At 42.7% G+C, this 27883-nt stretch overlaps 1 protein-coding gene across 4 annotated transcripts in view; it reads right to left on the bottom strand.

Moving 5' to 3' along the window:
* Positions 1-20273: 20273 nt before the first annotated feature.
* CYRIB (CYFIP related Rac1 interactor B) overlaps positions 20274-27883 on the bottom strand; it is a 98065-nt gene continuing 90455 nt past the window's right edge. For all 4 annotated transcript variants that reach the window (XM_067290157.1, XM_067290158.1, XM_067290156.1 and 1 more), the window contains 7 exons: positions 27718-27854; positions 26989-27066; positions 26772-26888; positions 25912-25991; positions 24669-24795; positions 23749-23819; positions 20274-20913 (listed from right to left, as the gene is read on the bottom strand). In XM_067290157.1, the coding sequence (XP_067146258.1) occupies positions 20850-20913; positions 23749-23819; positions 24669-24795; positions 25912-25991; positions 26772-26888; positions 26989-27066; positions 27718-27854 (674 nt within the window). In that variant the 3' untranslated portion in view covers positions 20274-20849. The remainder of the gene's footprint in view (positions 20914-23748; positions 23820-24668; positions 24796-25911; positions 25992-26771; positions 26889-26988; positions 27067-27717; positions 27855-27883) is intronic.

Raw genomic sequence — 27883 nt, 5'->3', positions numbered from 1 at the left:
TGTTTATGATCAGTCAGGGAAAGAGAGGGAAAAAAAAACACAAAACCTTTCTTCTTTGTTAAAGTGCCTAATGTGAGCAAGACAGGTGCCACAGTCTCCCAGGGAACTTTGGAGTTCTTAGTAATATTTCACAGAAAAATCTGTCACTCCAGGTTGTGATGGAAATGAATAACATCCTTTAAGATGCTTAGCATGCTCAACTCCCACTGACAGCCCTGTCCAACTGCCTGAAAACCAGGCCCATAATTAGTAGCCATATAATGTGGATGGAAAAAATCCACGCCAACTATTACTAGAATGCAGTAACATTATTTCCAAGGGATTTTGAGATACATCCAGGGAGAGGGAGACCTGACTCATTTCATATTATTTATTTTTTTGGCAGGGAGAGGTGGGGAAAAGGGGTTATGCTCAAACTGTCGAATAGCCAAAGAAAACGCAGAAGTTGGACACAGCAGGTCACTCGCTAAGGGGCATGTGGGGAAATCATTTCTGTCCCTTCCCCACACTTCACAATGCCAAAAACCTCAAGCCATGTAAATTATCCTTCCCCCTTTGACTGCAGTGGCATCGCGCCAGTTTGCAGCAGCTGAGGATGTGACACAAAGGTTTTCACTCTCTGTGAATGTTGACAACGCTATGCAAAAATTTGGTAAAATGCACTTGAAAATTAACCAGTTCTGAACTATGTCCTAGTCTGGGAAATGGTTTTAAAACTCCATTTAAGAGCTTGAGGTCTAGCCTCCTGCTGGGATAATGCCGGTGGTGGCAATGGAATTTACACGAGCCTATAAAATAGGCTTCTTAATCTTTCCTTCTCCTGACCTTGTGTTTAAGGTATTACAACAGTGGGTGATAAACAGGCAAATAAATTCTTATGGCCAGAGAACAGAGCATCATCACTGCCGCACTGCTTCTGAGCCTGAATATTGTCTCAGGCAATCAAAACTTTAAAGAGAAAAAAGTCAGCTGCAGCAAAACCACAGGCTGTGAAAACCGCATGTGTCCTTGTGTCCATATGGTTGCAGCATGCAGAAAGGGGAAATGCCTGTAGTCACTGACACCAGCCCACAAGGGGCCAATTCTCCCAACACAGCACTGAATTAGCAGAAAAGAAATGCGTCCTGCACAGATCAGAAGCGCTACCTTTGCAAATGGAAACATCGTCTCCCAGAGAGACCAGCTTTGTCATCCTGGAGGATTCCTGTGGGAGACCCCACCAGCACGACACTGACCCAAGGAGTTACCGTCGCTGTCCTTCCAGGGCCCTGTGTCCATCCCTTCTTCTACAGTTGAGACGCTCTTTCTTAGATGCTCCTGGAGATGCTTCTGCTAAGCTGAGGCAGGCACACCTTATAAATAACAAGTTGAATCTAGCAAACCTAGTTGAACCTTGTGATTAAATCTCATGCAAGAATTGAGTAGTAATGACCCTATTTAACATCTCTGAAAATTGTTGGCCTTCGCTGTGTCTCAGTAGCACCTGGAAACTTCAGCAATATCTGACTCATAGTTGTGGACTCTGTACAGACACAAGCAAGTGACAGCTCCACCCTTCAGAGGCATCTGCCACTCCAGAGACAGAGGAATGGGGACAGAATGGCATATTCCTGGAGTTGTTCTAAAATACTGACTTTCTACAATTTTCCTTATAAAATAGAAATCAGAAGGGGAAAAAATATATATATTTCAAAGAACAGCCAAAGACTTGATGAGAGACTCAAGACATCTGGTTGTCTCCCCTAACATTCCATTAATGCAATGCCTTTACTGCCTGCAAGTGAACACACTCTCACTGTTATCCACAATTCTGAGTCATTTCACTGGCAGCAAAGCTAACTGTGAACATCACAAACCGTCCTGGGACAGCGACAGGCTAGGACACAGGCACTGGCCAGGCAACAGAAATAGTAGTCCTTCTCCTGCTATCCCACCAGTCTAGTCTGCTTCCTGCAGCCTCACAGCACTAAACGAATCCCCATTTTAGGGATAGATTGTTAACTGGAGGCACAAAGACATTTAGCAACATAACCAAGATAACATTAAAAATCCAAAAGAAATAAAAGCCGGGGAGTCCAGCCTGCCCACTATCAGTGGAAGAGAAATTTTTGTTGTACAGATTCTTCTTTTATACTCCTGCAGTGTCCTCATATATTGCCTGCAAAGCAATTCTAGGAAGCAAATCTACATGCCATTTACGTAGGAGGAAACCTTTGATACTTTGTCTTACCAAACATCCCCAGAGCCTTTTATTACAACCGTGCAGGTTTCCTAGTGCTTTATCTCCTTGGATCCCAAATGGAGTTAGAGAAGAACGTCAGCAGGAGCCAGCATCCATCTGTGGATGAAGAACACCAACAGCCGACGCTGCCATTGCAGGGGGCTGGAGGGCCTGAATGACCTACAGAGAACTAGAGGGTAGCTCAAAACACTACTGAGGAGACATTAATTCAATCTTATCCTGCAATAAAAGCTGCGCCTATGCACTCTCTGTGCCATCTTGCAATGCTGCAACCATTCTTCCTCCTTAAGGCAGCAATTTCTCTTCTCTCAGTTTTCTTGGACTGCATTTAACATCGATGCCAAACTCCTTCTCCAAAATCTCTCAGACACAGCCACAATACTTGCCAGATGTCTGGGGAAGCCACTGATTTCATACTGCGAATGCACAGAAAAGCCCTGTCTTTTAAAAATATTATTTAATTTCCTCAGAACTCCTTTATTCCCCCCCACAGGAACAATTGTCAGCTACATGATATCTCAGCTGGACAAAAACTACACAAATGAGACAAAACTGATGGGCACGTGAGTTTTCTGTGCAAAATCAAAACACAGAAGGGCAGCAAAATGCAGGATCTGGTGGGCTAAGGTGGTTGTTCGATCTGTGGGTTTTCTGTTTGCAGTTACGTATGATCGTCTCTTCTCCAGAGTTTGAATCCTCAGCCAGCAGATGCTTCTTTAACTCATGTCAAGATCTTGGCAGGCAGTCTGACATTTTCAGAAGATAACTGCACTTAATAGCATAGATCTACTTAATCACTTCAGTCAGGACAGAATGACCCAGTGTCATCTTCTGATCTGATTTATGAAATGATGGCATCACACAGGATAAAGTAACTGGCTGCTACGGTGCTGATGACATGATGTTCCCGCAGTGCTCGAACACATCGTTTTGGGGAGATGCAGAAGCATACCTAATGAGGCTGCAGAGGCAGAGTCACATCTTCCTCAAGGGTCCCAGACCGGCACAGAACATCTCAAGAGACAACACTTACAGTATTTTTACAATGCAAAATCTGGCCTCGGAAACCAGTATTACCCCTCTAAGAGGGAGCCTTGAGGCAAACAAAAAAAAAGTCCCAAACTGTCAGCTGTCGCACTGTGTCAAACTGTCCCCCTCTTCCCACGTCAATATTTCCAGTCCCCTCCTTCCTTTTAGTTCTCCTTAACTACTGCCCCCTCTCCTCCGAGGGATGGACACGGCCACTTCTGCTGTGCTCAGCACGCCATCATCCCACTGAGAGTTAATACACATGGTTGGCTCCTTACTGCAGTCCTTACACAGTCAGCTTCAGGCCTGCTTATTCAAAGAAGTGACCTTATCTGTTTTTCTGTAGGCTCTGAGATCTGCCTGCCGAGAGATGCATAGGCCCAAATCCTCAGACATCCTCTAAATCAGTAGTTTTCAGCCTGTAACATGTGGACCAATCAGTGATGGGCTCAGAGGAACTGGAAACTGTGCCATAAAAAGCTTTGAGGAAAAACAAATTAACCATAAAAGGACTTTCCATGACCACCAGGGTTTTGTGACCTCCTAGATCTTGCAGACATCTTACAGCTCAGACGTCCATGCCATGAATATCAGCTATACCTTTGGGCAGCACTGTTTTGGGCCTTGTGTGTGACCAACCATCCTTCTGGCAGGGAGAGAGCTGACATATAGTACGAGCACAGGGGCAAGAGATGTCTCTAGTAGGTTTTAAACTGTCCTCTGTCTTAAACTCAGTGAATATTTGTACTTTAACCAAACAGACTTTTCAGCTATCCCGTTCGCTTCCCTATCAGTAGCCAACAATTTTCAACTCTATTACCATTTATGTCTCTTTCTCTCTGTTTTTGTCTCCTGCTAACCAGAATGGCACTATGCCCAGCGAGGTTTTGTGTGTGGGTGGAGAGTCCTGGCCTCAGGGCAGCCCAGTAAGAGACAGTTTGAACAGTCTTCAGTTGCTATTTATACTTCTTACCTTCCACCTCAGTTATGCCACCAATCATTTATTCGGGACTTCAAGGAGCTACTTTAAGGGGAATGATAGAGAACAAGGTCTGGGAACATAAATCTGCATCTCAGATCAGGAAGACATTTGAGAACGTGCTTTAATTAACTCAAGGTCCAAGTGAACTGAGCATGTGCTAAGGGTTTCTTTCTGTATTGGAGCCACTTCCAAGGAGCACATTGCACCTGCTCAGGGAAAGGAAACATGAGGAATTTTCTAAGGGAGAATGATGTTGTGTAAACCTGGGTATCAGCCAACGTGCAGAGTCTAGGAAACCAGAGAGAGCTCTTCTTTGAGATAGCATGCCCCTTCAGAAAAAGGCAATAATAGAAGACAGGATTCATCTGACATAGCTTGAAACATCTAAGAAATAAACATGACCATCTAGGTTCTCTCTGTAGTCACAGGGAGAGGGAGGGATACCTCCAGAAAGGCTTTAATCTCATCTGCCTAACCATCATAGCGCAGGATGAATCAGCCTGGAGAAATGCCTGTCTCTTCATTCTCTATAGAGAGAGCTTAGACGAGACTCCTAACCTTCACGTGGTTAAAGGTAGGTCTAGTTAGTCCAACACAATAAGGCCTACCAGAAACAAAGGTGCTGGGGGCGCATTATCCTGAAGGTCCTTCTGTCTTCATCTCCTAAACAACCAGTTCCTTTCAGCACATACTGCAGAGTACAAACACATTGATCTGAACTATGCAAGGGCGCAAGGAGCGTGGGGCAAGCTCCTGCCTCAGCCAGGCTGCCTCCTCCCTTCACACCGCTCTGGCCAATCACTGATGCTAGGGGAAAGATTCCCTTTGATTTCAACAGATGTTACATCAGGTCTTTCATCCACAACAGCCAAGAAGTAAGACACGAGAACTAGGGACGTATCCCATCTTTCCAGCACGTCATTTTGCAGAACATTCCTTCACACATGGCCATTTTTTTAAATCATGATAATTTTTATTGGATTTTTCCGAAGAAAAGCTACGTACTATTTCTATATGCAGTCATGACTTCCAAGACTACAGTCAAGATTACATAAATGAAGTTTTGAAGAACAAAGGTCACATTGTTTCAGTTACTGACTCTTCGTGAAATGAAAAACAGGAAAAAAGTGTTTCCCTCCCAGTCAAAATTAATGCCCCCAAAGCTGGGATGATCCTTTGTGTTCTTGTTGATGAATTTCATATCATGGAAAACCATCTGATAAGGTCCCTGAACAAAATGCCAGGCGTTTCCAGGCAAACCTTACAGACCGCAGTATCATTAATTTAATCCTCCACTACTCGACTCTTCTCCTGGCTGAAAAATCAATGCTAATAAGGAGCTTTGGGAAAAGAGTGTGTTGATGCCTGATCTTGTATGGACTAATTTTAACCTGCTATCAAATGACTAAGTGGCTTTAAAGAACCTATAAACCCAACAAAGAGATTTTTAAATGTCTCTTTCCCAGTATTCTCTGCTGATGAAGGCATCTAAATGCATGAAGATGGGTTTATTTGCTACCTCAGTCTCTCTGTCAAGAATGCTGGGGACGAAGGCCAAAGTCTATCTGTACTTTAACTGCATCAGCCACTATGCTAGAGTTTAGAAAAGCACGAGGCAATGCATCTTGCAAAGAGCAATTTCAAGTAGTCAGAGACACTAATAGGATCCAAAATCAGCTGTAACTGAAAGAAAAAATCTTCGTGCTATTTGTGCATTCAGATAATTTGTCTGCTTGAGCAATAACCAAAGCCTGAAGAACAAATGTGATTTTAAGCAATAGTTAAAATGGGATGAAGAACAACATCCTCAGTAACCACACTGTCACTCTTGAGTATCCCTCTCCAGCACTGACCTTTGTGTCTACCCTTACCTTCAAGGTCTTTGGGGACACAGCCCACAAGGCATCTCTGAGATCATTCCCCACCTCTGTGATACCCAACCTTTGAGTCAGTTTTTCCCCACTTTTAGCAAACTTCCCATCAAAATTTGCAAAATGGCCATATTACCCTACTTTGAATCTCAACACAAAGCCTGCTTCTCCAAGGGGCCACTAAGTCATTCCCAGAAGACAACAGTCAGATGTATTAGGATATTACCTTTTCTGAAAAACTTTCTTAGTTTTATGACTAGCCAGTTCTTCCAATTTGTTTCTCTCTCCTATTCCACGTTCTGTTCCCAATATGTAACCACTAATGGTGTTGATCTGACCACCAGAGCAGCAGCTGTCCTATTCCTTATTTCTTTCTACAGCTCCCAGCACTATGACAGCTTGATCTTTAAATCAAAGGTCCCTAGGTACCACTTGAATACAAATAATCACACTGAAATTGTGAGATATTTAGAAAGACTCAGTCCGCTTTGCTTTCTGAATGTCTACCCATTGGTACTATTAACATAGGAAAGTGCCTATGAATTTTTCAAGCAAATGCAAGGTCTCCCCTACAGTGCATCGATTATTCGCTGAATATTCACTGAACCTCTTGCAAAGTCAGATATAATTTCTTTTCCCTTCTATTCCGCAGCTTTGACCATGGAGGCAGATACAGGAAAGGACGGATTCAGGTTCAAATATTCACTCAGCCTGAGAAGAGCTTCATCTTCCCCCTTGCACAATTCCCTTCCAGACAATTCTCTTCTATTTCCTACTATCAATAAACATCAAAAAAAAAAAAAAAAAGAAAGAAAAAAAAGAAAAAGCAAGGCTGTAGAATACAGCAGAATTTATCCTGGCTAAACATCACTGCTTTATCACTGTGATAAGAGAGTGTAAAGGAAACTGAGCTCCACTTCATCAATTCATCAAAACAGCATTTAACGCTGAGATCCATACTGATAATATCACGGCAAATAGTTTATCAGCAAGATCTCTTATGTTATTAACTTCAAACAGGGAGTCCATTAGAGGGAGGTTTTCCTCCCACTGGAACCATATTTCATTTTCCCAGTGCTTTGCTTTCACACAAATAATAGTATGTCAGACAGAGAGAGCAGCCCAGACCCCGCATGTCTAACCCCAGAGGGACTAAGGTCCCTCAGAAAAGCTCTGCATGCTAAGGGGTTACCAACTAGTTTCTCTCATGCACAACCACCACCAGTTCACACCTTGACCCTACCCAGCCCCTTTAGCGAGGCCGCTCTCAGGAACCCCTTATGTACGGAAAACAGACGTGGCCATGGGTTTTGTGGCACGATGTTCATCACCAGCGTGGCATTTGGTTATTGAGTTACCACAAAAGCAGCTCCTGGAGGCAGGCACGCATGCAGATAAATCACACAACCCCAGTCACACCAGAGGTGTGGAGCCCCCACGCATCACCCCAGTGCTGACTCCCACACCTGACTCTGCATCTCCTCCACGCCAAGCCTGGCTGGGTCACAGGTCTCCTTCTGCGCTTCCATGACTTACCGGCCAGGACTGCACGAGTTCCCCACTGCACTGTGCCCAGTGCTCCCAAATCCTGCTTCCCAAAGGTCTGGGGCTGCAGCTGCCTGCCTGCTCGCTCCTGCCGTGCCACGCCGCGGCTCGGCCTGTGAGAGGCCCTCCATAAGACTCAGGGCTTGCAAACGAAAGGGAACGGGCTGGTCCGGACGAGGTCCTGGCCCCGGCACCTGAGGGGCTCTGATCCAGCAGCTCATCGCAGCTCCCACCAGCGAGGCCCCGGGCTACACAGCGTGCTTCAGGATTTCCACCAGTATAGAGCTGTCGGGGTGGAAAACAACCCCAGGGGTCAAGATGCAGTGTCAAAGTCTGCAGTTAGGCTTTTTTGCTCCTGCTACAGTAAGTTACATTAAATGGACAAATAACTGCATACATTAAATCTTTGCTGTTTTCTGGTAGTTTCCCAAAATCCTTACTGTTCTTTTTTTTGTCATCCTACAAATCACTTCATTCACCCATCCTCAGATCATCATGCAGCAGGAAAATGGGATGAAGCTGAAAGATAATAAAAATTGTTGGCAAGATGCCAAACATGATTAGACAATTTGATGAGCAACGCGCATGACCAGAGTTACAGCAGTAAATATTTAAAGTTATTTTTGAAATAAAGTCTCAGGAAAGAAATAAACTCTCATGATTTGAGGCATTAGCTAACCTCCAATTACAGAGGGGAGGAGGGGGGAATGGAAACTCTTCTGAGATAAGGGATAACATAACTTCTTATTGCAGGCTTTCTTGGAACACCCTCCGAACGCCCAGTTCTGGTCACTGTCAAAATACCGGACTAGAAGGCTCACAGGTCTCCGTGAGCTTAGCAGTTTCAAAGTTCCTAGAAAAGCAATCGTAACTTATACTTTGCTTGCTACAAGCATTTGATTTTCTATAAAAAAATTTTAGAAATATATTATTATATAAAATCAGATGTTTCATTGCAGGCAAACCATTGCCATGGTTAAATTATTTTTTCCTTAGGAGTTGCAATTAATAGTTCAGCAGTTACAAACATCTGTTTTTATTTATAGAATATATACATTATATACATATACGCAAAATCAAATGTTGCAAACTATTATTTGTTAAAGTGCTCTCCTTCTAAGGTAGGAGAAAGCTGGAGTGAAAAAAACCAGTTCCCTGGCACAAGAGACCTGAGCTCAAAAGTCTTTTCAGATAGATAGGGAAAAAAGGTAAAGATCCCAGTACTTGTTGGTTTACTATCTATTCAATACACTGAAACATCTGGTTATTAAACAGTCTACTTTACTTCTGTCTCTTTCCTCCATTTGGTGTCAGATCCATTTATTGTTCCATTCTAATATTTTTGGAAACTTATTTTTACCACCCATTTTATAACGCCCAAAGCAATAGCTCTCCTACCTTGATTGAGGCCTTCAATACGACGTGTCATGAGTTCTTCTGAATTAGGGCCAGAATGAATCCAGTAGTGGAAACACAAGGCCGGTTCAGTGGTGAGGCCTGTCCAAGGTAAGACTTAGGGAATATCAGGGCAAGCAGCGGGGTCGGAAAGCAGCAGGGCAGGGAAATGCAAGGACACTGGAGGCACCAAGCCACAGCGAGAAAGAAGTCAAAGCACAACTGGAGACTGAGCAAAGGCTGTGGGACCGGGCAAACCAAGCAGAAGCTGGCTTTGGCAAGCAAAAGGCGAGGGCAGAAAGCAGGTGCAGGAGCTCAGCCACAGCCCGCCAAGGAGCGAAGATCAAGTAGAGGAGTCGCCTCCTGCGCCTGTTAGCTGGGGCCCTGCCGTAGCTGCCTGCAGAGCAGCGTCTGCCAGGTCAGGCCTGCCAGGTCCTGCTCTTTCAGTGTCTTCTCTTAGTGTCTGCGCCCCTTCCGGCGCAGCTTCACGTGCCCGGGCTACACCTCCGTTCTGCTTTCAGCCAGTCCGAGGCAGGAACACGCGGAGAGGAGCAGTTTGTTGTGGTGGCAGCTGGGTCTGGGTACCTTTTTCTTTTCATTTGTTTGTGTTTTTAAATATACTCAGGCTATTGCATGTTTACACGGTGACAAAAAGGACAAAAAATGCTTCTTAAAGCTGGCGTGGCTGATGGTGGTCCTCAGATCCCCAGCTTTAACACAGGAACATTTCACCTCTCGCCCAAACGTGTTTTCCCTTGCTGTAGCGGGTTGCCAAAGGAATTCAACAGCTGACCACAAACGCCAGTCCTCAACTTCAAGTGATCCTTTGGATGTTACGGGCTCAGGCCCACGAATCCCCTGGAGAATGGGTAAGATTAGGAATGTCCTGGGAAACCAGCGCACAGGGCAGGAGCCAGCAGAGATGTGCTTGGGGAACCTGCGCTGTCCAAGCGACCCGCTGCAGCGTTTTGTGCTAGGGAGGGCTACCTTCCTGCTGCAGGCTCAATGCCAGATCTACCTACGGCCGTAGTCTGACCAAGGGTAGGTCTGCTCTGGCTGCAAGAAGATACAGAAATACCTCAACCCCTCTAAATTAGCTAGCACAGGGAGCAGACTAGCCTCAGCAGACAGGCCCAGTAAGCGTGACTGTTCTCAGATCCTTTTGGGGACCTGCTGAGCCGTGACTGAACTGGAGCAGGACAGGAGTGGCTGGGTTTCTCTGGGACCTGCTGAGCCCACAGATCCGGCTGAGCCTTCGGAAAGTGTAGAAACACAAGTGACCCAAGCCAGATCACCAAGTGCCACAACTAAGTCTCCCGAACAAGCGAATGCAACAGCAGCAATGGTGAACGTTGATGATGTGACCATGGAGTGCTACTACCGACAAACCACTGGTATCAGTCAGCTGTGACTATGCACATTCATTTAAGAGCTAGCGTGCTGGTAGCAATGGTTTCATCTTTGGTACAGGATAAGCGAAGTGAGGTGCAGTCATTACACCACCGGCACTAGAAGTGGTCCCACCTAATGAGCTTCACTAGTGGTTGCATGAAGATGTCAAAAGAAAAAGGTGGGGAGAGACTGACTCCTGTGGGACTCTGCAAGTGTGGTGACACTATGCTGGGCAGTCTGTTTGCCATTGCTGCTCGTTGTGTGGACCCCTCCACAAGAGATTCGAATGTTTTTCATGCATTTCCATGGAACAGTCTTCCTCAGCGAGACTGCCCCTAAGGGTCAGCGGCACCAATAGGCTCTGATAGGAGGGGAAGCAATGTTTGCACTAAGGCTTGATAGGTGATAATCTTCGAGTGATGCCACTAAAGAAATATCAGCCCTTTCTCCCGGCCTGAATCTGACCTCAGTGTCTGAAATCTCAGGTTCGGTGAACATTGTTGCTGTTTGGATGAATCTCTATGACCCCGCTGAGGAATGGGCATTTTTGGCAACGGGCTGTTGGTTAGAAGAAGAGACAGAACTGCCAAATGGTTGCACGATTGCTGAAGAAGGAAGGAGAAACCTCTGTTTGCAACTTGATTAGCATCCCCAGGAACTATTGCAATGCAAGCTATTGTCTTTCCCCATTTACAGCCCACCCTGCACTTCTCAGCGTGCATGTTATCCTTGCACAAAAATCAGCTTACAAAGGGTGCCCCACTCATCAGTGACTAGATCATACAGATGTCATTTGGGCTTTGAAGCTCTGCTTGATGCTTATGCATTACTTCTTTTTAATCAAAGCACCTGAACCCGCTGCTCTGCTTGCCTGCTATCCGATTACACTCCTCTATTATATCCCTCCAAAGCAGCCTCCACGTCCAGTGCTGGGTAGCTGGCGTTTCCAAGCGTCTGGAATCATCATTGGGAACAGGAAGCAGCCCAGACCGACCAAATTCCAATCCCCTGATACAGCATCGCGGAGCTGCTCCCGGTGCGGGCCAGCGCGGTGCTCAGCTGCTCGCTCGAACTGCGAAAACGCTGCTCGGCTTCGCAGTGCCAAACCAGTCGTTTATGAGAGAAACGGAGCGTCAGCGAGTGTGGGACACTCCTAACCGCAGGCTAATCAGGCCCCAGAAATTGCTCTGTACTGGATACAGGCTCAAGCTGCGTCTGGTGTGACTGACATCTTAAAACAAAAAAATCAATTTGGGAGGGCGAATGCAAAGTCCCGTCCCAGCATGGGACCGGCAGGGGGGATGCGACACACTCTCTGTTTGAAGAAATCCCCTCAGTACACAAGGTAGCTCCTCACTTACCTGCGACAGAGCTTTTATTGTAAACTTACAGCATCTACAGTAGTGGCATGGCAGTTTAGCTGAAATATTTATATAGATAGATATTGGTCATAGCGCTCCTCAGAGCAATAGCCGTGAAGGCTGATCCAGGGCCAGATGGCAGACGCTTCCCATCCTCTGCTCCCCAGTTTCCCCATGCTAGAGAAGAAACCATCCCCACTGCAGGCCAGATGGGCTCGGTCTCCCATCGGATCCATCTTTAAGGTTTGCAGATCTGAGCCTCCAAGGAGCCGCCTCTGTGCTCGCAAACCGCTCAGGATGGCAGCGGGCAGGGCTTGAACCCGAACAGTAAACCTGAGTCAAAACGGCGTGAAAGCGTTCAACCGGGCGCACCGAAGAGGCCAGCGCTGCCCCGAGGACAGTCCCATCCCGGAGCCTCGCTGGCGAGAGGCAGCTACGCCGGCGAGGGGCGACGGCCGCCCAAGCCGAGGCGGCCCTGCGAGGCCGGGGGGCCTGGAGCGGCCGAGCGAAACCCTGCCGCCGCGCAGCTCTACCTGCTCCGTTTGCCGAGCGCGAGCTTCCCCTTCCACCACGCAGCGCCTTTCCGAACCAAACCCACCCCGCGAAAATTCACCGAAATCTTTAATTAGGTTTCAATTAGAAGCATATTTCAAACTTTTTTAGAGACTTGTAGATCATCAGAAACAGAACTTTGGAGTTTGGGGCTGTTTTAGTTTTTTAGATGAGTTCCTTGCTTTGGAGCAGACACGCAATTACGCCGCGGCATCAATTGTTCCTCATTTGCAAACCCAGAGCATGAGGCAAGTTGTGTTAATGTGTCGAAATGAGGGGAGGAATAAAGAGAGCAATGGATCACTGAGTCTTTGAAGGGAAAAGTAATATTGCATTAATTTATAGAAGGGAGAGTTTGTGGGTGGGACAGTCACTCTCAAAGAACGGTGGCATTTGGCCAGGAAGTGCAGCTCGTTTTAAAAGAGCATCACTGCCATCTTCAGGACAGCTGGTTTCTCTTCATTGAGACACGGCAGCTTTCCTGGAAGCACTTTTTGGTTTATGCAGTACAAAAGAAAGTGTTTTCCACAACTCTATCCAATGTTACAATTTTTATTTTTGCTTATTATTGACACACTGTGGATCGTATTTTGGCTCAACAGCTCCCAGCTTCTGAATTTTGACGCTTCCATCTGCCTGCGCAGGAGTATTTCCTAATCATAATTTCCAGTGACCTATTTCAGTTTAAGATGGAAAAAACTGGTCAGCCAGCCCAGCCCATTTCAGAGCAGGAAGATTTCCTAAAACTCACCTCTAGCCCTTTATTCAAGCTAGCTTAAAAGTCTCCAAGGAGCCATCTTCTTCCACTTCTCTTGCAAGATGTTGATGTTGGTGTAAGAGATCTGTTAGGAAACTACTTCTTATGACATCAGCCAACTTTCCTTCCTTTAGCATTAAACCATCCTTCTTCTGGCCTGAACACAGTCAATCAGCTGATAAACACAGAAGGCACCTCTAGTCTAGGCCCCAAAGTGGCATTTCACCTATTATTCTCGGTCACTGCAAACCATTTTAAAGGTACATAGTTTTGAATTGAGAGTATATTATCTTAAAAACAACATTAAGGATGTTAAAGATGACAATTGCTTAAAAGCTAGGAAATAGCACAATTAAAACTTTCACATTACGTAAGCTCAACTCTTTCAGCAAATGCACTCCCACACTGCTTTTAATTACACCAGCGTTGACCAGGGGTCACATAGCTGGTTATGGAGACATCGGTTTTACGCTGCAACGTCTCCCCTCCACACTGCAATCGGATATCTGTCTGACATCCCCCTTCGCACGCTGGGTGCGTTTCCAGCTGCACGGGATGAGCTGGACGCGTGCACGCACTCCCCTCACCAGTCTGGACCCTGGCCCGTCGTTTGGCCAACGTTCAAGCACCACTTTGACACAATGGGCACGTATGAAATTACACAATGAGGGAGGACGGGTAGCCAGGATGAAATAATAAGGACACAGTTTCTTCTGGGTCCGCATCCAAGGGAAAGCCGGGCCACAGCACAGGCCTGATACGCTGCTCCTTCCAGGCCAGCTCTGACATGGGGCTGTCTCAGACTGCCACGACTTTGGAGCTCCCCTCTTCTTCTCTCTGCCTCAGACAGTTTGCAGAGCATATCGTAAGCACCAAAAGGAGGCGGGCTACTCAATGTGGATTTTCATCGTGACTATTTGCTGAGGGACTCTTGGCCCTATTCACACTCTACCCTTAACGGAGAGCGGACATCCCCATAGGCTTTTACACAGCACCCACCATTGCAGCAGCCGTTCCTCTCCAGTTTCTTTTGCATCCCTTTACAAGGTTTTCGAGTTAACGAGTTTTCCTGTTTGACAGGTAGCAAAGAGCAGCCCAGAACAGCATCAGAACTGCCCGTTAATATGGAGGAGTCAGCCTAAGGTGCCTCCTGCAAAAAACCCAAGACATGAAGGATATATCATAGATATCACCAGCAGCAGGAGCACTCCACACTTCTGCAAATGGGTGTATCGGTGACTCACACTGGGTAGTGAGGAAGCACATGGGGGGGGGAGGTAGAGACCCCACTTCCGGACACCTCGGTATAAAACTGATTTGCCACCACTACCAAGGAAGCCTGTGGCAGGAGCCAGGAGGGTACAGCTCGCCAGCGTCCTGCTCCATCATCACTGGTCACTGGGTGCTTGTAACTCTTTGCCTCGTTTATCAGCCACTTCTTACTTCTGCAGCAATGTGCTGGCCTTCTGGACAGAGCAATCCGGAGAAGGTTCAAGCATGAGCAGAGCACGCACATGCTGAGAGCAGGAGCCTGCAGGGGGAAGCAGACTGCTGTAGCTCTCTGCCGATGGGGGAGAAGACAAATAAACCTAAATCTCTCCGGCTCCTACTTGCACACATTGGGGCCCTAGGAGTACAACCACTCCTAATTGTAGCAGAATTTGGAAGGCGATAAACATTGCCAAAGCATTAATTGAAGACTTTTCCAGCCTTTATCAGGAGGAAAAAAAGAGGGTGTAGTGTGAAGCAATAGCTGTAACTGTGGATCATGTAGACACTACAGAGCAGGGCAGCAATAGAAAACCTCCTGGCAAGCATGGCCCTCCAAAGATGGGAGCTCTAGGACCATTTGCATACACGGGAAATCTCAGATAATCCCAAAACCACAGTGCTGCGAATCAAAGGTCAGTTTTACTTTCATTACAGGTTCATCTCTAGCACAAGAGACAGGTTAGAAGACCGTCTCCAGGAATGATATGAAGGCTAGAACTTGTGCACTCAAGGGCTCATTTGAATGAAGAGGTGAAAAAATGCATTTTGGTTCCAGGCAAGGCCTTAACAGGCAGTGGATTCTTTAACTGTGCAGCATTTCCAAAAAATAAAGAGTAACAGAGTGAGGTGAGGTGAACTAACGGCATCACCTAAGTTGGTATTGCAATGCTTCTTAACAAAGCTGCCATTGTGGCAACTCAAGATCATTTTTTGAATTATAGCTTTACTCCTGAAATACCCTCTGCTCCAGACCTGGCGGTAACTGCACAGCAAACAAGCAGCTTTCCATAAATCGCAAAATTCTTTGACGGGAAAAGAAAACGTAAGTGCTTTCTCTGGCCACAGGCAAGGCTGTGTATCAGACAGGTCCTCATGGGGTTGTCACAGAAGGAAACAAAACCTTTGGGGGCTACATGTCACAGCTCAAAGTTAAAACAACAGAGACTACAGAACATTTTCAGATATATTCAGCTGAAAAGGGGAAGGGTAGAGTTTACTCTTTTAGGTTTGTAATCCCATGAGGTAGATCCCTATTTAGACACGTAGAGACAGAAAATTGAAAAGAAACTGGTCTGGATAACAAAGAACCAAGCAGGAGCCGAGGAGAGCAGTCTTAAAACTAAAAGCCTTTTCTAAGGCATGGGTAATTAATTCTTACTATTTTTGAATACAGACCCTTTAGTATCTCAGCTTTACGGGGCAAAGCCATTTTGCTAACAGAGCCTATAAAGCTTCTAATAATGTGCAAGAAAACAGAGCAATAAAATTCATTGCACATCCTCTTCACTGCATATCCATTTGTTGCTAGCAGAACTTCAGAACATATCCAGCTCTACACACCAACAAAACTTGGATTCATTCCTACAGCTGAATTCACAACACGAAGTCTGTGTAACTTTTGCTACTGGACTGCCATGCAGTCAAGCGTTCACCAGCAAAATAATTACAATACTTCAGAATAAAGCTACCACTTGTGTCTAAGCCTTGTAAAGCATCCCCACAGTAACAAGGTAACTTCACCTCTCCCCTATACAAGTTAAAAAAACATTAGTTTGACAGTCTAACCCACTTACTGTAACTGTGACAAAAGTGGAGCAGAACATATTGCTGCTTGTTCAGATTCAAGACAGTGTCAGATTTTAATTATTTGCTAGATTTGACCATCAAGTACCACCCTTCTTGTGTTTAGCTTTTCATGGAAGCAATAAGTTTGTTCAGGCACCCTTATTTCATAACAGTTTAATAAAATAGAAGGATAAAATAAAACTAAAGAGATCATTAGTACTGAGGTAGGGGAAAGCAAAGCGGTGTTGCAGATCCACGGCACTGAGCCGGATGCAATCATCCAGTCTTGAATATCCCAAGTGATGGCAATATGTTACAAAATTTGTATGCAAATCGATAGCATGAACTTTATACTGGAATTGCTTGACTTCTTGCTTCACTGCTCCCAGATGCAAACCCACGGCTATTGGTCAGCAAGCAGATACTACACTGGACGGCAAATTAGGAAAAGCAGTGAAAAAGCTTTGATTGGGCCAGTAAAAAAGACCAAGATAAATATGTGTGAATAGCTTGCTAATTCAGGGCTAGTTCGTTATTTTGACAAAAGAAGCCACTTCACAAAAAGCTATTTCTCAAAATTTTGAGAAACTTGTAACCCTGTCGCCACAGCCATGAAGGGCAGCCTCAAGACACCCTCATGGCCGACACACGCACGGCGTGTCTGCAGCGCACAGTGAACATCTCTGAGCTGGTTTCCACGTAGATGCGCTCTGCAAAGGCTGTGGCTAGCTAAAAACTCGCCGCGACTTCATAAACCACTGCTTGTTAATTATTTACATCTGTTTCACAGCTAAAAATCTTTTCAGGGACAGAAAAGCTTCATTAAAGTTAAAAACCCTGAAGAGAAGGAAGGTAAGCACCCTTCCTCGAATGAAGAGCCACCCTCAGCCCTGCTGCGGAAAACGCGCTGGCGGAGACTTTGCGAGCCGGGAGGAGAGCGCAGCCAAGGGACGGCGCAGCCACACTGCGGGGTCGGCCAGCGACAGCTCCACGGCCGCTTGCCACAAGCAGCAAGTTTCGGGAGCAGACGTCTCTTCAGACCTGCTCCAGCCATAACAACATCGCAACAGGCACCGTAACACGAAGGCAGAGTCTCCAGTCTGGCCTTAGGAATTGAAATGATCTGGTACTATGATGTGGCAAGTAGCCTAGGAAATAGGCATCATTTCCGGCAGTATGAAATCCTGATGGGGTTTATAAGCAGCAGCAAACACAGGAAGGATGCTTCAGGACAGAAATTTCTATAGTTTGGGTATTTTGCACGTGAAGTTTTAAGAACCATCTGACAACAGACAAGCAGGCTGGCAGTAAAGACCTGTGCAAACGCAGGTGACAAAATCCAGGGCCCCTGAGGAGGCACAAACCAACAGTACTGCAATGAAGAGAGGAGCTACACAGCCATTTACTGGTCACGACTGGGAGCACCCCTCACCCAAGCCCCCGTGGATCCCCCTTTCCTGGGAACCTGCCCCTGCGGCAAATCCGAGGCCAGGGAGAAAACGGCAGTGGGACTTTATACGTATATTCAAGGGCAGCAGCACAAGCAGAGCACGTCCCACCACAGCTACGAGGTGGTTACAGCAGCTTGCATCCAATGGAGGATGGCTAAATCAAGCACGGCATTTATTTAAACCGCAGTGTGCCACCCAGCCTAGTACTTAAGGAGCTATTACTTACTCCAGGGTGGGTCCCACCCCAAGGTGGGAGCAAGCAATTTTTCTCCCCCCGCCCCCCCGCAAACACGCATGAAATAGAAAAGCCATTTCCCTCAAGCATCTCTTAACCTTCAAGTGGTCGATACTGAGCCAGCCAGCTGCCCACTACAGCAGACAGCAGAAGAATGAAACCAGAGAGAGGGAGGTTAAAAAGGGGGTTTGCAAGGAACAGGCAACAAGGTAGCACAGAGCAGCTCCAGGTCGGAAACCTGAGCAGCTGATGCCCGACGCACTGCAAGGCCCACGCTCTGCTCTTGGAAAGCTCACGAGCGCGGAAGCTTAGAGTGGCGGCCCAGCCAAGCCAAAGGCATGCTAGCCCTAATCTCCTTTCCCTGCTGCGAACACAGAGAAACTACAGAACGGAAATGCTGGAGGAAAGAAAAAGGAAAGCTCTAATTTTTCTCAGGCCACAGAAAGAGCGATGTTTAAAAACAAAACTATCGGCAGAGCAGCAGATATGAAGAGCAGTCCAAAACAGCTGATGTAAAAAGTTCTGGACTGCTTTAGTCACTAACGATTGAGGTGGTGAAGAAAAAGAACTCTGGTCCTTCTTGTTCTTCAACAACGGTGCCCCTCCTGCAGTTACTGTTTTGAGCTTTCTTTAATGAGATCTGAAATAAAAGCTGACAAATACCCAAGCTGTGCTTGAAACATGTTCTCTGCAAAATATATTTCCTTGAGAAAGCTTTATTTCCAAAAAACAAAGCACGGAAGAAATACAACTGCCCCTCCTCTGGCTTTTATTTGATAACTTTATTCACTGTGACAAGGCTGAGACGAAACTAATTTTCTCCTATTGGTAATGAAAACATGAGATCAGTTAAACTTTCAGATATGCACAGAACGGTTGGTTGTGTTTCAGAAAGTTGTATACAATTTTTAACATTAATACAATTAAAAGAAAAAAAATTGTTTTAAACAAATTAAGTTTTGTCCTTTCTCAGCTGCATTCATCCGTGACACTGCCAAAAGGACTAGACAGCAGTACCAGGTTTAAGTAACAGTATTTTATTTCTGTAGATAGCACCGCACATGGTTTGCTTTCTCTGAAGCTCTGATCTCTACTAAGCATCCTTGGTAGGAAATTAAAAAAATATATGTATATGTTACCCTTCCTAACAGATGTAGAGTTAACATCAACAACCTCAGATGATCTGAACTTCTCAGTTCAGATCAAACTTCTAGTCATTTAACAGATTATAGAAGGAAGCACCGTCTCATGAAGAGCGGACAATTGTACCAGTGGTACATGTATGCCTTCTTCAAACTCTTCCTTAAACTTCATTATTTAAAATTATGCACATCTCTTTTTATAAGGGGAAACAAAACAAAACAAAACAGAGAGAGACAGACAGAATCTTTTCTGACGGTGCATGAGAAGCATGTCCACAAGAAATCCAGCATGGTCACACTGGTATGTCATATTTGGAATTAGAGCTCCATGCAAAGTTGCAAAAAAGCATTTGTCCAGTAAATAAATCTCAGGGTGTTCAGGCTTGTCTGGAGGTTTCAAATCTCCTTTCCAAAGCATTAATAACTCATTTAGGCATAATCACATGTGCAAATAAGAGACATACTAATGTTTGCCCGCTGATGCAAACTATGCCGCCTTCAAGAGATGTTCTTTCTAGCGCTTCTTGATTCTTGTTTTCTCCTTCAATTCTTGTCCCCCCCAAAAGCTTTTTCTTCACTTATCAAAGCTTAAAACTTGTTCCAGTGAAAAGCTATCCAATGAGCACAGGAGCATTATTTAATATGTTAAGAAGATTTGGATCTTATGCACAATTCAACACACCTAGTTCTAAAAGAGGATACACTGGCAAACACAGAGAGAGAAGTTAATCTCCCAGATGGGCACTGAAAGAACCAAACTGGCAGCTCAACCTGGAATGTCATCTTTGATGACCCCACAGTAAACAGGGGTAGTCAGGATGCAGGTTCTTCAGCAACGTCCACAGGGAGCTGTACAGACTGAACAAAGTTCTGCCTCCCAGACCCTGTATGAGCAATACTCGTGGGGACAGGGAAGCAGCGCAGAGTGGAGAGCAAGAACCCTGAAACATGCTAGGCGTAAATTCAGTGGATTAGAGTCTAGTGGTTACTGGTAATGAAACAGCAGAGTTTTCACTATATAAAATTTATAAATTTATTTTTTGTAAAAATCCAAAAAGCACGAAGACATCTCACTCAAAATACTGGTAAATCAAACCACACTTAGAAAAATGAAAGCTGATTTTATTATCTTATCCACAGCCAATCATTTGACATGAACATGCATACGTAATTTTGCTACGCACACACCACAGTTTAACGTTAGTTATTAAAGGTTAAACATACAACATACATCCTTACAAAAATGAGTCAAAATGCAAACGTAACGTTTAAACAAAACAGTTTTTACTCATTTAAAAAAACCTTTGCGTTGGGTACCATTTTGTACAAACACAGTTAATTTAAACAAATCTGCTTTTAGTTTCCTCATGGTTGCACATGAAAATAAGCTGCAATAGAAAATGAAGTCATCAAGGTATTTTTAAATAGCAGAAGTAGGCAGTCTTGCCATGCAGAAGAAGCAATATTAAATATTAGTTTTTCAAAAAAAGAAAAAACCACAAGTTTAAAAATATTTAGTTCAAGTCACAAATCTTTCCCCAGTACAGAGAAATCCAAATGCAACGTATAATTAGCTGCCACTCAGGATGGCTATTCTGGAAAGTATAATACTATCCAGAATTGATAATTTTCATTGATTTGGCACAGAAAAGAAGTCTGAGCTTACTTAAGAACAAGAAAGTGATTAAAAAAAGGGTAAACAGGAAGAGAGAAGAGAAAATAAAAAGCAAGAATGAACGAGATAGTAGTTGCAATCACTAAAAAAAAAAAAAAGTTTGTGCATCTCAGTCATTGCAGAATACTGTCTGTCTACAGCAGGTGCTAATTCCAGGTAATTGTTATTGCAACATGGATTTAATTTGCTTGGAGGTAGTCTCATCATTCAAATGCTTTGTTGTGTACCTAAACAAAAAAACAAAAAACAAAAATCAAGTTTACAGTAGCATAATGACAGTTTTACTTTGGCACAGATAGGCTGACCCAGTAAATGAGGAAGTTGCACTTTTTAAGTCGGAATAAGACCCTCAGCCAGTGATCATCACCCCCTCAATTGTTACCAAGTTCACAAGACAGATATTCTGTTCAGCAAATTCCTTTATTAATCAGAACGGTAATCCAACAGTGTTGTATATCAAAGATGAGTTAAAAAGTGCACCTCACCTGGTCCTTGGCTCTCACGCTCATAGTCCACTTCACAGTGAACTCGTTACCCACTGTGACAGCCAGTTATGAATACTAACACTGACTGTCAGATCTCCGACCACAGGCAACATCTTCAAGTGGAATATTGTTTCAGAGACTTTTTTTCAAAACTTTCAGTGACCAACCTTTCAAGATCGCTTAATGAGAATGAAGTCAATAGCTTTTTCAGCCTAATTTCCTGTTTACTTCAAGTAACAACACTCCTAAAGAGTAGATGCATGCATTTATTTTTGCACTCCCGCCCCCTTCAAAATTCTCAGGGGTATTAGATATTTTTCATCACTACAAAACACTTAGTCAACTCATTTTTAAATAGATAGTACTGTATATCCTCAACTTCATGATTTCTTCACTGATCTTTCTCTTTAGACTGTAATTTAAGTGCAAGTAAAAAGCTTATTCCTGTAATTCAAATTTATCATGTCAATTTAGCACTTTGTGATTTGCAATTGCAGTGATATTTTATTATTTGTTCACTACAAAAATATTCAATGGATTTTTTTTTTAAATTAAATATCAATATAGATCTTTTTTGGTTATTTATACTTTCCACAAACAAAAGGCCGAAAGTTCTCTAAAACCTAGAAAAGTTATTGCATTTGGTACTTTGCCCATGTGAAAAAGCTGAATGTGATTAAAATATTAAATATTAATATTTAATATAAAATATTAAAATAATATGAATTCCAAACTATTAACAGCTGATTTTCCTCCAAATCTATACCATCTTCCACTGGCTTTTAAGACAGATTATGTATCTCTTGAGAGAACATGAGAACATGAGAACTTCCAACACTCCTCCATAACCAGAGACTCAGATTTGAACTTAATTTCTCACTACATCATCTTGAACTTCTTTCTGCCATCCAAGCAGAAAACAGCTCATCAAGTTGCCCCACTTCTGCATCTCTTGCTAGTAATTCCAAATTTGATTTTGAGCAGTTTTAAGTATCATGTCCAAATGAGTAATCAAGTATATGAAATACCAGGATTGCTAAAATATATATGTATGAAATGGGTTAGTGAAGTGAAGGATCAGCATGAGAGCACAGACTAAATTCACACTACAAACTACAAAATAATGAACAATAGAGGGAGAACCTGAACTACACTTTTCTGCATTCTTTATGAACAGTGTCAACTATGAGGGGAAAGAATGAAGATCTATCCAACTGCAATCAGAATAGGTTAGTCAGAAAATAAATGTTAATACAGTGTTGTTCCTCTGTAAGCTTGGATTTTCACTGATCACCATCTCAAAGACTTTGTTGACTTGCAGAAGGTTCAGAGATGAGCAACAAAATGATTCAGCCATGGAAACACCCATAGAAAGTTTCAGATCATCATATCAAGCCTAAAAGTTTTTGTTTTGTTTTGTTTTTTGCTTTAGCTAACAACCTGAAAAAAGTTTCCAAGTGAAACCTGGTATAAGATAGCATATTATTTCACTTACCACATCTTAACACATAAAAGGGGGAAAATGAAATCAAAGCAGTTTCACTACTGGTAAGAAAAACAAAGCATAACTGCACACTTTCAGGCAAGACGAACCAAAGTTTCCGTGCTTCAAAGCAAATGACACATGAATAATACCCAGTTATAATTAAATGTTACCAAAGTGGTATGACATTTTTTCAAGTAAGGATGAGAATGAAGCCTTCATCTGCCTGCCACAGCACTTTTTGCCACTTCTCTGACACTGGATACCAATGTAAAGAACAAGTTACTGACTAGATAGAGCTTTATGATCCAATTAGTGAGTTTTAGGTTTCTGTAAGAAAATTATTCATTTTTATTATGACCAATTAATTTGTCATCTTGTCTTGTATATTGTTTAGCAAATACATTGAGACTCTGTTGCTTCATGTACCTCTCAAACACTTTGAAAATGAGGATCAGTTTTCAGTTACACTCCAAAACCAATTTGCCTTACATGCCTGAAGCTATCTGTGAAACATAAAGTCACATTACATTACTCTTATATTCTACTAATAAACAATCAAATCAGTAATTCAGGCCCAAACTAGAGCACTACCTCAGCTAGCCGAGGATATGGCCAATGGAAACTAACCCCGCCATTCCCACGGTAAGCCAACAGAAGTCACAATGTGCACACTGCAGCTGGTCATTTGCTTGTTTAGTAGTGCAGTCAGTAGATGTGATCACAAGACTACAGAAGCCTGCACCCTAGTTAACCTTTTGTATACTTTAACTGCCTGTAGGATAAGACTGAGTCTGTAGAGGTAATTGTGACAGAATAGCCGTTGTACCTGAAGTTAGAACTGATGCCGAAGTATAATATGTATTAGAAGTTATCTTAGGATAACTACTCAAAGTTTGTAAACTTGCTTTTAAAGCTCAGTAGCTTCTTCACGTGTCCACATCTCAAGACACACTGGAAGAGAAGCTTACAAAAAAACCCCATAGACCTTTTACCCATTACACTAACTGAACACCTTACTGCTGAGAAGCAAAGGCCCTGGACAATTTCTGAAAATTCAATTAGATTATTTCAAGTAAAAGAAAAAAGAATACCTGAGAGCATTTAGAAGGCCTTCTACACTGTTAGGAGGCTGGTCTTTAAGAACTTTGATGCATCCTTTCATCTAGGAGTTAAAAAACATTAAACATTTTTTTTTTCATGCAAACACCACACAAGCTTACAGAAGTGTTTTCTACTCAGCTTCTCAGACTAAAAAAAAAAAAAAAAAAAAAAAAAAAAAAGCGCTTTAAAAACTGCAGCAGTGTAAAAACACCTTCTTGATACCGGAAAGGAAGTGAGCTTTCTGTGTTCTCACATCTTCCTACAACAGGATGGCTTAGCTACTTAGAATTCTGTGCATCTACAGGCAATGCAACTTTGATGTCAAACTGCTGTATCGATCTTAAAAAAGGCGCTGTAAACAAAATCTTTGTTTATTATAAATCCGTTAGGAACTATTACATTCAGCCAGGGAAATAATGACAAACCATAACTAACAAAATGGGATAACCGTTTGTTTGAAACAAGCACTAAACAGCAATTATTAACAGCACGTATTCCATAGATTATTACCACTGAACAAAAGCAGAAACTTAAAGACTTGAAGACTGTTTGGAGGACAATGAAGCTAGTATTACGAGACAGTGAGGAATAAGCTGGATTTCACTGCTATTCCCAGTTGTTCTATTTTTGACCTTTCAACACAAACTATTATTATTATATACATTTACAAGCATTTCAAGACACTAGCTGAATTCCATTAAAACAGACTTTCCATGTCCTAACAATCATTTATGCATTGGAAGGTCTACTCTGTATTTCTCACTACTTATGTATATGGTATGCTGACCATAAATACCATCCATTTAGTATCAATCCAATGTGTACATCTGTTATTAGCACCTGGAGGAAAGAAAAACAGTCTATATGCAATTTAAATACTCAAAAGATTATTTAGTAACAGTAAACTTACATCAATTTTTGAAGTTTTGGCAAAAGCACCCACTGGATGCACGTGGTCATAGAGTATGATGACACCCACCATTACCCTCAGACAGAATGATACTGTGTCCTCGTTTGTAAACCTGCTTCTATATTCACTGGAATTTAAAAACACAGAGTATCATCTACCAAACACAAGATCAGGGCGTCCACTCAAAAAGACAAAAGAAGATTAAAGAGATAAATTTTGCCATAAATCCTCAGAGGAAAGAAAAGGTTTTGAGGTTTTTCTTTTCCCTTTCAGTAATCTGACTACAACAGTCGGACAACTCCTTTGAAAGAATTAGCTGGAGGTTAACAAAGAAAAATTCTCAAATCTAAAATACCATCTTATTGTTACATGATTTCAGATTTTATTCTTAACTTTGGCTTCTCATAAGGGGAAAAAAATTAAGACAAGACATACTAATTTTGCTTTCAATGCTTCCTGTCCTTTCCCTTCCGACTGCTAATATATAAGCAACACAAACGTCCAATTCAGGAAGGGGGGGGGGGGGGGAAGCTTAATGAACAACGCTTAGCTGCTTTCTTAAGTGGGATAGACCATTCCTAAGCACAGTAAGAGTATAAACATAGAGAGGCTCCAAAACAAATGCACTGTGGCATTCAGTCTGAAACGTATTTAAATTAGACATCATACCTCATGCTTAAATAGTTTTATTAATGGGAAACTATTTAGATACCAGAAGAAACAGATAAAAACACAACACTTAGTTTGACTTTTTGTTCATACTCCCAGAGCTGCACAAATTTACAGCGGTCAATACACTGTCTTCTTGTCTAAAATCATCTCATAATTCCCCAAACAGGGGCGCTATAATTTGGTGGCAGCCAAACTCACAAGGAGGTACCATTCAATGCATTGCCCAGAACCCTTCCTTCAGGAGGCTCTAGGCAATCACGCTCAAAGAGTATATTTTCCTGAAATATATATGAGAAAGCCATTTATAAAAAGTGCCAAGAGGCTGTCTAGCTTTCATAGCCATCTTACTTTTAAATATTAATTTGCTCAGAAAAGTAGACCGCATGATCCGCATGGCTAGCAAAAAGGGACAAGTTAGTCTCATGTCAAGGTTAACAACTAAGTTGGTAAAAAGAAAACATCACTATTCCTGGTTTCCCAATGTATGTTTCTTTCACCTTATGCATCACAAGTTCTGTCTTAAATATATCAGAGATGGTTCATACACAAGACACACACTGTTCATACTCACGGGGTTTCCAGCATGACCCTGCACACACTAGCCATGGTGCTTAAACAATCTGTAGTATTCTCTATTGGTAAATTTTTATTCTGCAGAAGAAGATAAGCAGTTTCCAAGTCAGTTATGGTGTAAGATTATATTACAAAATCTAAATCAAATCAGTGATCTGATGGCATGTCAATGGGGAGGAATTAAAAATATCAGTACACCTATGGTAAGTTAGTTAATGTGGCACTAGTTTTAAAAATGTTACATTAAGAAGTAGTGGCTTAAGAGCAATGTCCACACTACTGAAGTCTACTGTAGGGGGTTTTTTTTTGTTTATTTGTTTTTAATTAAAGAAACACACTATCGATACTATTGACTTTTGGAAAATTTTTAAAGGGAAATCTAAACTGGTCTTTAAAGACAACAATTTCTATAGCCAAATATGTGCACCTACTGCAATATTATGACTTACAATTGTTTCAAATGAACATCTTGAAAGTCTCTTGAAAAGGAGAGAAGGAAGCTGTATTTCAACTTCCTTCCTTATTTCAAGCACAGAAAATCAAGTTGTTTCCCTTTCAGCTATCTGAATCACGGATATCATCCAAACTACCACCAAAACACAGGCAACAGGTACTTAGCTTCCCCACATTCCCTCCTCGAGGGAAGTTTTCAGTTCCAGTGTTGTAATGTTATTTATGCAATTCATCCACAAGGTGGCTAGCTGAAGTTATTCTAACTTCTATAGCATTTGAGAAAGACATTTCATGTTTCTTACAACTCCAAAACAAGTTCAATTTCTGGATGACATTAGGCCAGAAGACTTCCATTTTTCTAAAATGATGTCCTGCAGGGCAGGACCCCTGCATTTATATTCTTACCTCTGACACAAATTTTGTTGTAGCATCACTTAAGGTTTTCAACATCGGCGTTGCTTCAGCGTAAAATAAAGACATTCTGTTTGCCAACTCATTATTTACTTCATTTTCTCCCTCTGCCTATTAAACAGAAATAAAAACAAAAAAGAGTAGTTCTGTACATGAAAAAAGATATGCAGTAGTGTAAGATTACATTTTATCTCATCTAAAGGTTACCTACTGGGACATTGTTAATCCTCATACGGCTCAAAGTTCTTCTATAGTAGCTGAAGTCATTCTGTATAGCAGGATTTGTCATCTATATAGACATGGAAGCAAAAGAGTTGTGACAAAGAAAAAGATCTAAAGACAAGTTTTCATAAAATTCAATGATGAGAACAAGAATATATTCAGCCTTCTGAAATAAAAAGGCCTGTGAGATAATGGGAAGTGAGATACCTGAAACATAAGGCTTTCTGTTTAAATTTTCAGATTTTCAGAACAAGATCTAACAAGAACAAAAAATGGAGCAGGTCTTCTAATTGAGTTTGAGATTAGTAGGTTTAAAAAAAAAAAAAAAAGTTTTGCCAGTTTGACTCCACGAATTAGACCAGCACATCAGTATCATTTCAACTTGGTTCTTTGTACATTAGCAAGAAGATCAGCTGGACTATGGATGTAACATACTAAAAGCAGCAGCAACTTTATCGCAAGAGATATGCCAAATTCAACTGAAGAAGTGTGATTAGTATGAACTGAAACGTATCAAGTGCATAAAGCTAATAGGATATTTCTTCTGCATTCCAATTTAATCTAGCTCTAGGTCAGGTGAATCAGCCTAGCCCAGTAGAGACTTGTGTATCTACTGCATGTCCTACTCTAGAACAGGACAGAACCCAGACTGCTTCAGTAAACTGTCTTGTTTTCTTTTTCCTCGTCTTTGTGCTTACAAATTGCATTGAGTTCTTACCTTAAGCTCATCAAATCTGAGTGTAAAGTGAAGAATTTCTGCAAATTGCTTAGCAAGAGCCTGCTCTCGCTCCAGGTGTTGCGTTGGTGAATACGGAGTGCTTGTCAGGGCTCCCAGAAGACCTCGCAATCCCGCCTCTTAAATGAGAGGAGACTGTTTTTCAATA

Source organism: Apteryx mantelli, chromosome 2, assembly GCF_036417845.1.
Source record: "Apteryx mantelli isolate bAptMan1 chromosome 2, bAptMan1.hap1, whole genome shotgun sequence".
In the NCBI taxonomy this organism is placed as follows: Eukaryota; Metazoa; Chordata; class Aves; order Apterygiformes; family Apterygidae; genus Apteryx; species Apteryx mantelli.
The sequence above is the reverse complement of the archived record's forward strand: the minus strand, read 5'-3'. Positions and strand labels throughout refer to the sequence as shown.